The sequence below is a fragment of the Cebus imitator genome, unplaced genomic scaffold (assembly GCF_001604975.1).
Source record: "Cebus imitator isolate Cc_AM_T3 unplaced genomic scaffold, Cebus_imitator-1.0 Scaffold126, whole genome shotgun sequence".
Classification (NCBI taxonomy): Eukaryota; Metazoa; Chordata; class Mammalia; order Primates; family Cebidae; genus Cebus; species Cebus imitator.
In genome coordinates, this window is record NW_016107441.1 from 3,212,613 (window position 1) to 3,229,806 (window position 17,194).

Consider the following 17,194-nt stretch of genomic DNA (forward strand, 5'->3'; position numbering starts at 1 on the left):
GGAGGGTGACAGTCAGGGCCCTGTCACCAGAGAAGGAGGCCAAGGCCTAGTGAGCAGGGAAGGCTTTCCTGAGGAGCTGCCACCTTGGCTTAGACACGACAGGGCACAGCAGCAGAACCTGCACGCGACGAGCTTCCTCTCACTGTGCCCCACCCCACCGGGCACCGCCCTGCACCTCCTACAGTCTCCTGCTCCTCTGCCCCTCATGGAGTGCTGGGCACAACTCACCCTTCCCCATGGAATCCCCGACCTGCCTCCGGCACAGCCCACCACACAGGGCCTGGAACACAGAGCATGGGCAAGGCAAGAGCCGCTTCTCAGGAGCCAATCACGCCTCCTCTCCTGCCCACATTCCCTCCAGAGGCAGCTGGGGGAACAACCTGAACACGCCTCCCTAGCCCTGCCCAGAAAAACAACCACAGCTTCTGGACCCCTCCAGAAGAGCTGCAGATGGAGAATGCGCACGAGGTGCTGCACGCCCACCCCACCCGAACCCCACACCTCCACCCCCACACCAGCAGATTTTCATGTTTCCTTTTGGCACCAGCAATCTTGATCGCCACAGAATAGGGACAGGAGAGGTCAGAAGATTCCAGTTTCCATCAGCACCCACGTCTGGGCTGTTTCTAAAACGAACGCAACCTTCACATGGACTGTAGTTCACACTGGCTCCAGTTCAGAGGCAATTCTCCGACGCCATCGGATGCCTGCAGACCTTGCTGATAGTCAAAGAAATGCAAATCCAGACATGCCTATTTAAGCCTCCTGAAAAAACAACTATTTCCAGAAAAGACCACCATCCACGACAGGGAAGGCTGCAGGGAAACTGGAGCCCTCACCTAGGGCTCTAAGAGCAACCGGCACAGAGACCGACATCGCTGGGGACCTTATAACCCAAACCTAGGGGTCTGTCCAAAGTCAACAGAAGCGAGGGCTAGAGGATGGGCTACCTGCCACATAGATATGACAAGTGAACGCAAACACACTGAACATTCACAAACGACAAAAAGCAGATTCATCAACTGTTAAAATTCATAATTACAGAAGAAAAAAAGTGCTCATTTTTTTTTGAGAGAGAATCTCGCTCTGTCACCCAGGCTGGAGTGCAATGGCATGATCTTGGCTCACTGCAACCTCCACCTCCTGGGTTCAAGCAATTCTCCTGCCTCAGCCTCCCGAGTAGCTGGGATTACAGGTGTCCACCATCACGCCCGGCTAATTTTTGTATTTTTTGTAGAGATGGGGTTTTACCATGTTGGTCAGGCTGGTCTTGAACTCCTGACCGGGTGATCCACCCGCCTCAGCCTCCCAGAGTGCTGGGATTGCAGGCGTGAGCCACCATGCCTGGACCAAATGTTCAACTTTTTAACTGAAAACTACAGAATGGAAAATTAATACTTCTACTGATTACAGCTATGCAAACAACACAGTTGCCCATGTGGGAAACACAACTAAAAACACAAAGGTGGCGCTGCAGAGGCAAACAAGAGCATGCATTCCCTCTCTCGGGAACACGGCTTCAGGAGGGCGGACCCAGCCCAGCAGAGGCCCCACTCACCTCGCCGGCCTGGGCCAGGCTGTCCTCTTTCTCACGCAGCCTCTTGTTGGTAGCGTCCAGGCTCTGCTGACACTGCCTGCTGCGCTCCAGCTGCTCCTGCATCTTCTCCTCCGCCCCGGCCTCACGCTCCTGAAGCTGCCAGATGCGCGTCAGGAGCTCCTGGTTGCGGTCAACCTCGCGCTGTCAAGAGAGCAAGAGTAAGATGCCACATGCCGCCCATGGGAGGGTCAGCGGGGAGCGCTCACCGCCCCCCCTCACAAAAGGCCACCGAGGCACAGAACAGAGCCAAGCAGGACCCGCCAGCCAAGTCAGCGGCAGAGCCAGGACGGGACCTGGGACCCAGCTCAGGCATTGGCGCCCCCGCTGAGACACTATGACGTGAGCACTGTGAGAGGTCAGGGCTCCCAGGAAGGGCACTTGGCACAGATCACACACACACTCGTCACACCATCTGCTCAGCAGTTGCCTCTGCAGGGAAAGGGAGCATGGGAAATGTGAAATTCAGAATGGATCTTGTAGAGAAGCTGAGCTCTGCAGCACCAGCAGGTCCTGACTAAGCACACTGTGGCTGGCACTAAAATGAGCTGGCACTCCCCCAACGAGCAGATGACAGGGGCAGAGACAGGTGGCGTGGACAGGAGGCTGCAGACAGAAGCAGTTTACACTGGGCTCAACTCTGCCACATATGCACGGCATCTCACGCAAACCTCCAGAGCCACCCCGCAGGACTGGCCTTGGGGAGGCCGCGTGGCTCTTGCTGGTTAGGATGGAACAGAACCAAGAACCATGCTCAGATCTCCTGATTCTAATGACCCGCAGGCCCTGCTGAGTTCACTGCCAGGCACGGGAGTCCCGGGAGGTGAAGACGGTGAGTCCTGGTGGAGCCCGGCACTCCAGGCCCTCTCGCCCTGCCTTCCTCAGGAAGCGCCAAGCACTCATGAAGCCCAGGGCAGAGTACGTGCTTGTGCTACCCTTGTCCAGGGGACTCCAGCCCAAAACCTAGGAGAAGTGTGACAGAGGGTGGCCACCTTCTGATGGCTGACCCGCACCTCGGAGGGACTCCAGCCCTTGTGAGCTGCAAGAGCTGTCTCACCACAACCAAGAGACCCTTCTGTGATGCAGAACAAGAAGACAGCTGGGGTTGTCGCAGGGCTCCGCTCAGCACTGTCACAAGCCAGATGTGGCACTGGGCCTGGTGCTGCCAGGCCTGGTGCTGCCAATCCTAGTGCAGACAGGGCAGCCAGCAGGTCCCTGTACTTCAGACACTTAGGTTTCACCCCCTAATAGGTATTTCCAGGTGGAACTCCAAGAAACAATTGGAAAACTACTGGTTCCGACTGTTCTTGGGGTCTCATGGAGCTGTGTCTATAGGCAAGGAAGGAAAGGCCTGTTGGAAGGTGGCTGGAGCTCAGCAGGGAGCCCCAGGTGTAAGCTCAGTCACCTGCATCCTTGGATTTTCCCAGGAAAGGGCTCCAGAGATCCTACAGTGACCCCTCCCTCAATCAAACATTTGTGAGCATCCATAAGGTGCCATAAGCTGTGCCGCATGATGGAGATCCTGGACAGAGTCAGGTGGGCCCTGTCCTAGGGGACTCTTGGCCCAGAGAAACTCAAACGGCTGCACACTCCATCCTCCTGCCCTAGAGCCAGAGCCGTGCCATGAGCCCGCTGCCTCCAGACTAATGGTGCCACTAAACTGGTGCCACCTCTCCACCCCTAACCAGGGAACTTCAATAGTCAGGGAGATTCCTGTGTCCTCTCCCTCCCCATCCCACCAATTCAACCAGGACTGTCCCACCTAGGACCCACCCAGGCCATGAGCAAAAGCCCCAACCTCTCAGGGAAAACAGCTCTCAAAGCAGCATGGGAGCCACCCCAGAGGCAGCGGCACCCACCCCGGCAGTGTCTTGGGCTCACTAAGCCCACACAACACACCACAGCCAGGATACGCAGGCCAGGGACAAGGAATCCAAAAAGCATCACACCCCAGAAGACGTGAGCTACTTATTTTTCTAGGGCCTAGGAGTGTGCGTGAATAAACTGCATGAGGTCGGCGGGGGGAGGGGCTAGACACATCCACCAGCAAGAAAGGGCACAGAGGCCAGGGAGACTCTCCATCCAATGCTATGCCTGAGCTTTGGTAGCAGCCACAGCTGATCAGCACTTACTGAAACCCTGGCAAAGTGCTGTTAATCAAAGTTGAGGAGATCCGCACATTCAGTGGAAACCTAATTCCCACCCCAAGGACAAGGAGCTTTCCCTACTGCCCCGGGCAAGCCAGGAGCAACACCCAGCTGCCACTGAGGCCGGCACTCTTCGCTACAGCCCTCCAACCCAAAGGCCTAGCATGGACCCAAGACCCCATTCCACCCCGTGAGCTCCTAAGCCTGTCACTCCTAAACCATTCGGCATTTCTGCCAGACCTGCCTTCCAGTTCTTCTAGAGGGAAGAAGAAACCAGGAGGTTTGTGTGCCAGTGCCGCAGCCTCACTGAACAGACACAGCAAGGGGCCACCCTTCGCAATTGCCCCCATTTCATGCCACCCTTCTCTAGGACATCAAGCATAACTTATACCTGGGCCCCAGCATGAGTGGCCTCAGAAGGAATGTCCTGGCAACCGTGGCACAGGGCATGTCAGGCTTCCAGCCGGCTGGGTTCTGGATTTCTCATAGCCTGACAGGTACGGTGCACAACCCCCTTGCTCCCAAGGACTGGGATCTGATTTCTTACAGCCTGGTAGGTACTCTGCATAGCCCCCTTTCTCCCAGGGGCTGGGATCTGATTTCTTACAGCCTGCTAGTTACCGTGCAGTCCCCTTGCTTCCTGGGGCTGGCTGGGCCAACCCTCAACGCACCTGAACCCACCTCGTAGTTCCTGGCACTGGTGCTGGCCACTCTCTCCAGCTCCACTCGAGCCCTCTTGTGACTCAGCTCCATCTGCATCTTCTCCCACTCTATCTGGATGAGGTGGGACTTGGAACGGATCTGCTCTGCTCTTTCCTCCAATTGCGCAGATCACACCCAAATAACGAAAGAATCCTCAGTGACTGTATCAAACAAGGTGAGTGACTCCATGCAACAGACACACTCCCTGAGCACCCGTTCCCGCAGGGCCCAGGCTCAGTCTTGATGTTGTCCAGCCACTGGGCCCCTGGCTGGGGAATGGGAGAGGGACAGGTGACAGGAAGGTGCAAAAGCCTGGGAGGAGGAAGACATCTCTTGAGATGACATAAAGCATATTAGTGAACTCAATGGCCTCGAATGCCACCTATTTATTTACCAGCCAATGGCTCTGTGGGTCACAAGTTCAGACATAGGTGGCTGCATTCTCTAATTTATTTACCAGCCAACAGCTCTGTGGGTCACAAGTTCAGACATAGGTGGCTGCATTCTCTGATCCCAGGCTAAAAATCAAGGCAGTGAGCCAGGACGTGTTCTCATGTGGAGCTCAGGATCCTCTCACAAGCTCACAGGGATGGAGAACGAGGTCTCCTTCCCTGCCAGCTGCCAGCCCAATACAGCTGTCAACTCCTAGAAGATACCCACATCCCTTGTCATGTGGCCCTCTCTGTCTCCAAAGTCAACCACAACCAATCTCCCTCGTTAAACCCTCTCCTGCCATGTCTCTGACTGCTCTGCCTCAGACACCTGGACTCAGGCTTCAAGGGCTCACATGAGTAGATCAAGCCCACCCAGGAAATCTCTACCTTAAGGTCAATAGATCTGAGATCTTAATTATATCTGCAAAATCCCACAGCAACGATACCTAGTCAGTATTTGACTGAACACTCGAGAGACAGTAGAGAAGGTGAGTGTACACCAGGAGCCTGGAATCTGGGGGCCTCTCAGAAGTGGACCCACCACACAGCGCTAGTGATTACAGGTGAGCTGAGTCTCAAAGGGCCCCAGAGACTTGCCAAACAGTTCCAGAGCCAGCCTTTGGGTACGACCTGCTTAGCTGGAGGAAAAGGCAGAGTCACCGACTCTTCATGTGGCCCAGAGCATTGCAGTGCAGCAGCACAGCATCTCCCGGCACTTAAATGCAGAGTCTCAGGCTACACCCCAGACCAACTCAATCACAATCTTCTCTTTAGGTCGGGCGTGCTGGCTCATGCTTATAATCCCAGCACTTTGGGAGGTCAAGGCTAGTGGATCACTTGAGGCCAGGAGTTCAAGATCAGCATGGCCAACATGGGGAAACCCCATCTCTACTAAAAATACAAAAATTAGCTGGGTATGGTGGCACACACCTGCAGTCCCAGGTACCCGGGAGGCTGCAGCAGGAGAATCGCTTGAACCCGGGAGGTGGAGGCTGCAGTGAGCCAAGATCACACCACGGTACTCCAGCCTGGGTGAGAGGGTAAGACTTCATCTCAAAAAAAAAAAAAAAAAAAAAAAAAAAAAAAAAATCTAGGCTGGGCACGGTGGCTCACTCCTGTAATCCCAGCATTCTGGGGGGACAAGGTGGGTATATCACTTGAGGTCAGGAGTTTGAGACCAGCTTGGCCAACATGGTGAAACCCTGTCTGTACTCAAAACTACAAAAATTAGCCAGGCATGGTGGTGCACACCTGTAATCTCAGCTACTCAGGAGGCTGAGGTGGGAGAATCACCTGAACCCAGGAGACAGAGGCTGCAGTAAGCCGAGATTGCACCACTCCACTCTAGCCTGGATGACAGCGTGAGACCCTGTCTCCAAAATAAAAAAAAGAATCTTCTTTTTAAACACATTCTCAGGGCATTCACAAGCACATGAAAGTTTGAGAAGCACCAGAGTAGAGTGGTCGTTCCCAAAGGGGCCAGTTTTGCCCCTGTAACATCTGGCACTGTGTGGAGGCACTTCTGATTGTCACAGGGGGTGGTCGTATGTGCATGCTGCTGGCTGGCATCAGCGGGTAGAGGCCAGGGATGTTGCTAAACAGCCCACAATGCACAAGAAAGTCCTGAGGAAAAAGAGTCACCCAGCCCAAATGTCAAGCATGCCAAGGCCAGGAAAGCCCAGGACAGGGAAGGGAAGTTTCTCTGTCCTCCCACCTGTGTTCTCTGGTGGCCCAGGCCCACACATTCTTTATACCTATGTTACCATGTTTCAATTCCCAACTGCTGCTGTTTGGGGGTTCCCAAGACTGTCCTTCAAACTCAGCAGCCTTCCTGGTCTCATTTCTGAGCCTCTCCAGAAGGGCGGGCACCCTGCCTGCAGGGGGCACCACCAGCAGAAACCAGGAGTCCCAGACACACCTGATCCGTGTGCCACCTCTGCCTGGAGCTGACTACAACTGAGACAGGAACTGAAAGCTCGCCCTTACATTTAAATAAACACAGATATGTGAAAAAGCAGACAGCACACATTCCCCCAGCCTGCTGTGTTCTCCAGGCCCTCCCTGCCACTCCAGGGGCTCAGAAGGAGAGAAGGAACCATGACGGAAGTCCAGGAATGGGATGTGACAGGGGCCAGGGACCAAGGCTGGGCTTATGGTCATCGCTCTGCTAACCACCTCGCTCTGACTACCGCACTCCACCACTGATCCCCTCGCCGAGGAGGTCCTTATCAATGTGAGCTCTGGAGGCTTCCCAGGTCCAAGTGAGATTCTAGAATCCCACAGCTTTGACAGGTAGGACAAGAGGTCCCAGACATCTGCATCAATGAAATTACAGCATTTCAGACCAGGCTTTCCAATCTTTTTTTTTTTTTTTTTTTTAAGAGGGAGTCTTGCTCTCTATTTCCCAGGCTGGAGTGCAGTGGCATGATCTCAGCTTACTGTAACCTCTGCCTCCCAGCTTCAAGCAATTCCCCTGCCTCAGCCTCCAGAGTAGCTGGGATTACAGACATCCACACCCACCTAATTTTTGTATTTTTAGTAGAGATGGGGTTTCAACATGTTGGCCAGGCTGGTCTCGAACTCCTGACCTCAAGAAATCCACCCACCTCAGCCTCCCAAAGTACTGGTATTACAAGCGTGAGCAACTACACCCAGCTCAGAGTTAGCAACTTAATTTTGCCAGTGATAAAAAATAACTACCATCTATTACCATAATTTAATAAAAGAACGTTTTAACAATAAAATATCTATATATATATATATAAAAGACCTTATCTCAGAATAAAAAACAGTCCTCATCAAGAAAAGGGCAGTGAGCAAGCTAACATTCTAAAAAACACATGTTAATTCAATTATGCAACAAAATCAATGCACAGACACAAACCACAGTTTCACCAAATGCAGCAGGGCCTCAACTGGGCTCCGAAAGCAGCAGGAATCCAGACCCTCCTCGAACAGGGACAGGACTACAGAATGCTTCTGGAGCCTGCAGCAGGGACTACAAAAGAAGGCCCAGGCAGAGAAGCCTATAGAAGCCCGTGCAGCCACAGGGGCCAGGCAAGGCTGGAGACACCATTCCCCACCACTTCCCAACTGGGACTGGGCTCATCACTCTTTGGAACCTGAAGTCCTTCAGGATACCTGAGTCCTCTGCAGCTATGTCTACAGTGAGCAATCCCAAGAACTTGTAATGAAGTAAAATACAATTATTTTATAGAAGAAAACTATAAAAATCACCCCAAAATCTGCAAATGGCCCTCCACAGTCTGAGACCACAAAACACCCAGTCCTTCTGCTCACTGCCGTGGCTTTCTCTCTGAGCTAATCGGGCACTGTGTTTTCAACACAGCTTTCCCACACAGTCCTGGTGCTCACACTCCCAGGCAGTTTGGATTCTGTCCTCAATCAGACGAATGAACTGGCTTTCCGATCCTGTCACCAGAGTCTGTGGGTGCACTTGTGTGAATACAATGCTGAACGCCAGGCCCACTCAGCGTGCTAACAAGGCAGGCCTTTAAGCCATGATGGCTCAGGGCCCCAAACGGCCTCCAGCTACTGCCCCAAAATAAGGAGTACCCACAGTGAGACCTGGAAGACGAGTAACCGGTCTCTAGGCTGAGCTAATACTGACCCACCTCAACTACAAAAGACTTCAGCAGGTCCTGCCTGGGCCTAGGGGTCTCCCCAGAGAAGACTCCCACCCAGGCACATGCCACTCACCTGCATGCTCTGCTGGTACTGCATCTGCAGAGAACCTGGGGCCGAGGTGGGAATATCCAGTCCAGATCCTCCCCCCACACACTGAGAGATGAAGTTGTTCAAAGATCTCAGGGTGGATAAAACCGTGGTGTTTTCCCCTAGGTCTTCCATGGTTGCTTTCCCTCTGGAGGCGGACAAAGACTGATCAGATACAGCCTTGCCACGTGCCATCAGCTGTGCAGTCAGGGGCCCTCTGGGTAGCCCCACTCCCCTAACGCATGTTGGAGCCCATAATACACCAGTGTCTGTAATCACATTCTTCAGAGGCAACTGGGAGCCGCGCTGCCAACTTACCAGACAAAAAATGGAAGCAAGAAAGCATGCCACCAGACCCCTGCCACCAAGCCACCGACTAAATGTCAACTGCACAGACGGACAGCTGGTGCCCAGGAGGCGGTGCTCAGCACTCAGGTGGCACGTTCCCCTCAAAGCATTGTAAGAAGATTCTCCAAAGAGACAGAGCCAACAGGACACAGAGACAGACACACGAGAGGGGCTTTATTAGGGAAACTGACTGACACAATTAGGGAGACTGTCCCACAACAGGCCGTCTGCAAACCAGAACCCTAGGAGCCTGGCAGTGTGGCACAGTCCAAGTCTGAAGAGCCAGTGGAGCTGATGTAATTCTCAGTCCGAGGGACTGCTGGGACAAGTCCTGGAGACCAAAGGCCAGCAAGCCTGGAGTGCTGCTGTCAAGGAGAGGAGAGGAAAACTGCATCCCAGCTCCAGCAGGCAGGTGGACACATTTGCTTTTTCTCTGTCCTCTCCAGGACCGAAGGCTCTTGAATGATGCCCCCAACACTGAGGGTGGATCTTCCCCACCTGATCCACTCAGACTCCTAAGCTCATCTCCTCTGGAAACACCCTCACGGGCACACCCAAAAACAAAACCAATGCTTTCCCAAGTTTCTAGAGTTCTTGAATCCAGTCAGTTGACACCTGAAATTAACTACCAGGAGCACTCACTATGTTGGTCAGGGTGGTCTCGAACTCCTGACCTCGTGATTCACCCACCTCGGCCTCCCAAAGTGCTGGGATTACAGGTGTGAACCACTGCATCTGGCCCCCTTTCTGAATTTTGAGGATCTCTATGGGTCTTCTTGTTTCCAGAGAACACCCCCACAACCACGGGACGACAATCTCAGGTGGCCTACAGATGTCACCCCCAAAACATATCTGCAGACATCCTGAGATTTCCACGGACTGTCAGTGAAAGAGCTCTCTCTGCCTCTGCCTAGACTGACTGGTGGGGTTTTATTTTCCTTGGGGGAAGGGATGGAGTCATCCACTTCTGCAAGAATTCCATTGGAATCAAGGGCCCTGTCCTACAGAAAGTCATGTCCACCCTGCATTGTAAGTGCCACAGCCTGGGGTTCAGAACCTAAGTCGAAAGTATGGGAGATAGGGCTGGGTTCATGGTCCGACCTGGGTACTGGGCAGGCAGCGGCTTTTCAGTGGAGGGAGAAGCCTGTAGTGGGGGCTGCGCTGCCTGCCCAGACCCTGACCCTAGACCCAGCATCCTGTGCTGATGGCAGAGTCCCCACCAGCCTGTGACCTCCCACTGCACAGAACCCCCACCAGCCTATATCCTCCCACTACACAGAGCCCCCACCAGCCTGTGTCCTCCCACTGCAGAGCCCCCACCAGCCCGTGTCCTCCCACTGCACAGAGCCCCCACCAGCCCGTGTCCTCCCACTGCACAGAGCCCCCACCAGCCCGTGTCCTCCNCTTTTTCAGCATATTTTACATGAAGAGTAGACAAAACTCAGAATTGGGCCTTTTATCATTTCACTAGTGGTCCCTAACTCTATCAAGAAAAAAAGAGAGTCATGTTTACCTTATGTGAGACCTAATCTAAAATTTGCCAAATTCAGGGTTGAAATCTGAATAAGTGTATAAAAAGAGTTACTACTCTTCTCCTTCATATTTATACCCCATTTCTTGAAATAGAAACCTTAAATACATTTCTAGGTTAAGGAGTTAAAGGTGCCAAACTCCCATTGTAAAAGAGGCTGAATATACAGGCAGAGTGACCAGTTTTTAACTTTGCCCTCAAGGGATACAGGTTCAGACACATCAACCAAGCTCGAGGCAACAATTCAGAACTCGAGATACCAGCCTTTGTAACCAGAAGGCAACCGTTTTTCTGAAACTTCAGAAATATTCAAGTTGGGAAGCGTAAAATTTGTCTTTAAAGGGAAACACTCAAAAACTTTCTTATCATATTAAGACAGAATATAGGCAGAGTAACATCGTAGTGCTGATAGTATGCCTTTTTAAACCAAATTTATTTATCTTCCTTGCTTACTGACTCCTGCCCCAAAGAAGGAGATTACATAGAAATAGTCTTTACAATAATCTACGTTATGACTTTGCTTTGCTATTTTTTGGTCTGAGAAAGATACTAGGGTTTGTGTTTACAAAAGTAAATGAAAGGATCAAATAACATGATTAATACATTTTATTACAAAGGTTTTAGAAGATGAGGGGCAGAGCTAACAAGTTACCTTAATCATTAAAAATCACAAAGTTGGAGAACTTTTTTTAAAAGAGCGAATATCAAAATAGCTCTTAGAAAGACGACAGCTTAATAGTCTCTTAAGTTGTTGAAGAAAATAAAAGAAGGCTTAAATCTGGAGGATAAAAGTTATATTCAAAAACATGCTAAAGAATACAGTAAAACAAAAAAGAATGAGGAAAAAATTAATTGTGCCTTAGATGTTAAATCCTATCATGAACACCATTTCTAAAGGACCATGGCCCACTTCAGTACTCAAACAAAAAAAAAAAACTCATTGCTAAAATAGTTTCAACATTCCTTTGGAGTTTACTGTTAAAGAATTTATCCTGCATAGGGTAGATATGAAACACATCCGGAAGAGACTCAGAATATCCGCAAACATAAAACTGCTTCTCTAAATTGCACTTACTGGCCTTGAATCCAGTAGAATAGGGTTTAGCTATGACATGAAGTGTGTCATCCTGGGGCGGGGGAACGATTCGAAGAAAAAGGGCACTTTGCTATAGTTAATTCATGTGGCTACAAGTATAATAGTCTATCAGCTTCTCCTCAATGCCAAAATCTACTAACAATTTTAAAAAGTAAATACAACTTTCTATTTCCAAGAATTCATGTGATAAAGGGTAATCACCGCAGAGTTTACATATGCTCAGTTTTCTTAAAGCCATAGATTTTATTCCAGAAAAGAGAAAGTACATGGCATTAATAAACCACACATGCCATGAATTTTAGAACACTAAATATTTTTCTCTAGCTCATCAACCAGTTATATCCATGGGCTGGAAATTATACCTATGAAAAAACTGATAACATTTTGCAATATGTCAAAGACAGACCAACATTTTTGCCTGAGTGTCCCACTAATCTTTATCTAGAGCTATTATTCTTGGACTTTCTACAAGTTTCCTTTCAAATAATTTATGAATTGTAACAACTGGAAAGAATACTGTGAGGACCTGAACACTTCAATCAAACACTGAAGGCAACAACTTTCTTCTTTAAGCCATCTCTCCTGCCTGAATTTTTATATACTGAAATAACCCCACTCCTTCATTTCTGCAGGAGTAACCAGAAGAAGGTGGCATTTCTTGGCCATCATAAGTCCCAGGTCAAAACTTCTCCATTCTTCAATGTTCTAACAAAGGCTTCTGGCCCTGCAGCTCATTCCTGTGTGATTCAATCTTGTTCTCAATGAGAGCGATCTCTAGCACAGGTAAGAGTAGCTGAAAGGCATCCTGGATGTAGGAGGCACTGTTTGATGCCTGCCAGGATTGAAAAAACAAGAAAAAGAAAATATTAGTTATTTAAAAGGGAAGATATACTGTAAGACAAGAAGGGAACAGATTGATTTTTGTAATCTAACTAAATTCATAGCCTGGCAAATAAGAACAGTGACTTGGCCATTTTGGTAAACTCTATTATAAGGGAAAGAATCTAGCTCTTAAGATGATATGAGCACCATATCACTGTAATGGCAATCTACCGCTTCTTCCACTCTACTTTATCCTGCAGCCTGTATGCTTTGTAATTAAGAAGGAAGAAATACACATCACATATACACTATTTTGATCATATTGCATCAATATGGCTAGACTACCAATATGGTGAAAAAAACTAAAAAGCCAAAAACAAAAGGCTTCAGAAGAGTTAATTAGTACATAATTCCTTTGGAGTCAGAGACTTAAAAACAATTACTGCTAACCTCTAGAAATACAGCAGTGATTAATGGGTTAAGGACGTCTGCCATTTCATTGACCTGGAATAAAGAATACAATTTGAAGTGAGTAAAGCAGGTTAAATAATAGTAAGTGGAGTACGATCACACTTTAAAACACACACACACACCTATACATAAATATTAAATATAAGCACAGAAGTCTGGACTGAGAGCAAAATGTCATCTTTAGAAAGTGAAATTGTAAGTATTTTAAACTTCCTTCTTAGTATCTTTCTCTGCCATCCATATTGAGAGTGTGTTGCTTTATTCCTTTTTTATTGATTTTAAAAAGTATCTTCATTTGACCACAAAACTTTAGAACCATTTTAAAACAAAATATGTAGACATGGAACGTGTGCTCAAAAAACTCAACGGTCTTTAACACAGGTTGTTTAGAAACGTCTTATTTCATAGAAATAAATACTGTAAATTTAATACTTGTATGTGTCAGTATCTTATAGTTGATAAGCTGGCTTAAAGTATCTTTATGGAACACACAGAAAGATTTGGCTTCATAAGATTAACTTCAGGAAACCCAGCTCCTCTGTTTTTTTTGAGACAGAGTTTCTCTCTTGTTGCCCAGGCTGGAGTGCAATGGTGCGATCTCGGCTCACCACAACCTCTGCCTCCCGGGTTCAAGTGATTCTCCTGCCTCAGCCTCTCAAGTAGCAGGGATTACAGGCATGAGCCACCAAGCCCAACTAATTTTGTATTTTTAGTAAAGACGGGGTTTCTCCATGTTGGTCAGGCTGGTCTTGAACTCCCAACCTCAGGTGATCCACCTGCCTTGGCCTCCCAAATGGCTGGGATTACAGGTGTGAGGCACCATGCCCAGCCACAGCTCCTCTTTTGAAGAAAATACTACAGGGAAAAGTGAAGCTGTACTAAAAGATTATCCTTAACAGGAATAATCTAAACTCAAATTTTAAAAAATTAACTTAGGCCATGGTCTTAATTAAAACAAATGTAATGCTCATGACTAGGACAAATAAATAAATAAATAAATAAAATTTAAAAGCCCACAGTAATTTTGCTGCTACACTGACACTGATATACTCACTATAAAGTGATTTTCATTTGCTTGTTTAAAATGCCCTTGATTTTATCCTAACTCATTATTACTGGTTTCTCAATCATCTCCCATAGTTTACACATCTTCATAAATTTTTTTACAATTCCAACTTTTAAAATCCCAAAAAGCCTTTAGCTTTAACTACATCTCTCCCACTGGCTGGCAACTGCATACTGTGGGCACTGCCATAGTCTAAGTACAGAGTTGTTCTTTAAAACCAGAGTCAAAATCTGAAGTTTTAATTTCATCAAGGTCTATATTTCCATTATAAGTCTCAGAAGACAGCATAAAAAATACTGAAAACTTCATAAACAGAAGAGAACAAAAATTAGAATTAGAGATAGACAAGCTGATCCTAAAATTCATATAGAAATGCACAAGGCCTCAAGCAGTCAAAACATCGTGAAAATAAGAACAAAGTTGGAGGACTCACACTTCTTGATTCCCAACCTACTACAAAACTACAATAATCAATATGGTCATACATTAGGATAAACATACAGATTAATGGACTAAAAGATAAACAAATTAATGGACTAAAGATTAATGGACATTAGGATAAACATACAGATTAATGGTCTAAAAATGAGAGTCTAGAAATGAACCCATATATCTATAGCCAACTGATTTTCAACAAAGGAGCCAAGACAATTTAATGGAGAAAAATACAGTATTTTCAACAAATAATAGTGGAACATATGAATATCCCTATGCAAAAGCATGAAGTAGGGTCCCCTACCTTACACCATACATAAAAATTAACTCAAAATGGATCACAGACATAAAAATATGAGCTACAACAAAACTTTTAGAAGAAAACAGAGGAGTAAAACTTCACTGCAAAGGACACTATCAAAAAAGTGAAATCATAACTCACGGACAAGGAGAAAATACATTCCCATCAAAAATCTGGTAAGAAACTTGTATTGAAAAAATATTTTTTAAAAAGCCTCCTGTAAGTAATAATAAAAACACAAATAACCCAAGTTTTAAAATAAGCAAAGTGCTGAAACAGGTATTTCTCCAGAGAAGCCAAACAAACAGCCAACAAGCACATAAAAAGGTGTTCAACACTGGCTGGGAGTGGTGGCTCACACCTGTAATCCCAGCACTTTGGGAGGCCAAGGTGGGTGGATCACCTGAGATCAGGAGTTTGAGACCAGCTTGGCCAACATGGTGAAACCCCATCTCTACTAAAAATACAAAAATTAGCTGGGCATGGTGGCAGGTGCCTGTAATCCCAGCTACTCAGGAGGTGGTGGCAGGAGAATCCCTTGAACCTGGGAGGTAGAGCTTGGAGTGAACCGAGATGGTGCCATTGCACTCCAGCCTGGGTGACAAAAGAGAAACTCCATCTCAAAAAAAAGATATTCAAGATCTTTAGCCATTAGAGAAATGTAAATCAAAACCACAATGAAATACCATTTCATACTCACTAGGATGGCTCAAATAAAAACAAGCAATAACAAGTATTAGCAAGGATATGGAGAAACTGAAACCCTCACACATCGCTGTGAGAATGTAAAATTGTGCAGCCCCTCTGGAAAACAGTTTGGTAATTCCTTAATGACCCATATCACCCATATGACCCAGCAATTCCACTCCTTTCTACAGACCCAAGGAAATGGAAACCTATTCAAACAAAACCATACATACATGTTCACAGCAACATTATTCATTATAGCCAAAAAGCAGAAATAATCCACGTCTATCAACTAATGAACAAATAAAATGTGATATATATCTATAAGACAGATTATTATTTGGTAATAAAAAGGAAGTATTAATACATGCTACAATGTGGATAAGCCTCAAAAACACTATGCTAAGTTGAGTGAAACCAAACACAAATACCACATATTGTATAATCCTGTTTATGTGAAAGATGCAGAACAGCCAAACCTATAAAGAGAGAAAGCAGACTCATGGTGCTTAAGACAGGGGAAGTGTGGAAGGAAAGGAAATGGGGATTGTATGAGTTTTGGGAAAGTCTAATGAAAATGTTTTAAAATTAGAATATGGAAATAGCTGCATAACTGAGTAAATATACTAATAACTTAAAACTATTTAACTGGACACTTAAAGTGAACAAATTTTAGGATAATTAAACTGCTAAAGAAACCAAACAAACAGTCCAATAAGACGCATGAATTCTTACCCCAGCAGTTGTCAGGCAGGCGGTAAACTGTTTAGACAGAGAGGACAACTCTTTACACAACACAACTGTCATCCTAGGAAAGAAAGGAAAAGTCAGAAAAGTTTTTCTTTTTTTTCTTTTTTTTAAAAAAAATAAGCTATATTTAACAACTTTCAGAGTAGAACAAATCACTCCTGGTACTAAATGTGAAAGAAGAAAGCTTTTCAAGGGAGTAAATACAGTAGCCCCCTTTATGGTTCACTTTCTGCAGTTTCAGTTACCCATGGTCAACAATTATCTGAAAATAATAAATAAAAAATTCCACAAATAAATAATTCATAAGTTTTTAATTGCATAACATTTTGAGTAGTATGATGAAATCACTCACTGTCCTGCTACATCCCACCCTGGACATAAATCATCCCTTTGTCCAGCATATTCACAGTACCCACTCATTAGTCAGCTGTTAATATTAACCATCATGTTATTAGACTGACTACTGTGTTATCATAGTGTTTATGTTCAAGTAACCCTTATTTTACTTAATAATGGCCCCTGCTATGGTTCTGATATATCCCCTCCAAAACTCATGTTAAAATCTGATTCCCAATATGGCAGTGTTAGGAGGCAGAACCAAGTGGGAGGTATTTGAATCATGGGGGCACTGCCCTCATGAACAGGTTAATGCAATATGACAGTAGTCAGTGAGATCTCACTCTGGTGGGAATAAATTAGGTCCTAGAGAGCATGTTTTTATAAAGCAAGTTCAGTCTGTCAAGCAGGCCTCTTTGCACACACCCACTCGTCTTTCTGCTTCTTTACCATGTTGTGGAGCAGTACATGGCTCTCACCAGAAGTCAAACAGATGCCAGTGCTATGCTGTTGGACCTTCCAGCCACCAGAATTGTAAGCCAAATAAACCTCTTTTCTTTGTAAATTACACAACCTCAGATATTCTGTTACAGTAACACTAAATGGGCTAAGGCAGCCCCAAAGCCCAAGAGTAGTGATGCTGGCAATTCAGATATGCCAAAGAGAAGCCATAAAGGGCTTCCTTGAAGTGAAAAGGTGAAAGATCTTGACTTAGTTAGAAAAACATCATATGCTGAGC

General features: G+C 46.7%; 2 protein-coding genes across 3 annotated transcripts in view; both read right to left on the minus strand.

Annotated features, from left to right (window-relative positions):
- Positions 1 to 9,550, minus strand: part of LOC108312562 (mitotic spindle assembly checkpoint protein MAD1-like) — a 14,561-nt gene extending 5,011 nt beyond the window's left edge. Inside the window, exons 1-4 of the mRNA XM_017540529.2 lie at positions 9,156 to 9,550; positions 8,598 to 8,760; positions 4,423 to 4,563; positions 1,559 to 1,738 (exon numbers count right to left, since the gene is read on the minus strand). Coding sequence (XP_017396018.1) covers positions 1,559 to 1,738; positions 4,423 to 4,563; positions 8,598 to 8,747 — 471 coding nt within the window. The 5' untranslated portion in view covers positions 8,748 to 8,760; positions 9,156 to 9,550. The remainder of the gene's footprint in view (positions 1 to 1,558; positions 1,739 to 4,422; positions 4,564 to 8,597; positions 8,761 to 9,155) is intronic.
- Positions 9,551 to 11,079: 1,529 nt separating this feature from the next.
- Positions 11,080 to 17,194, minus strand: part of FAM114A2 (family with sequence similarity 114 member A2) — a 45,018-nt gene continuing 38,903 nt past the window's right edge. For both annotated transcript variants that reach the window (XM_017540532.2, XM_017540533.2), the window contains exons 12-14: positions 16,105 to 16,177; positions 12,860 to 12,913; positions 11,080 to 12,419 (exon numbers count right to left, since the gene is read on the minus strand). In XM_017540532.2, coding sequence (XP_017396021.1) covers positions 12,285 to 12,419; positions 12,860 to 12,913; positions 16,105 to 16,177 — 262 coding nt within the window. In that variant the 3' untranslated portion in view covers positions 11,080 to 12,284. The remainder of the gene's footprint in view (positions 12,420 to 12,859; positions 12,914 to 16,104; positions 16,178 to 17,194) is intronic.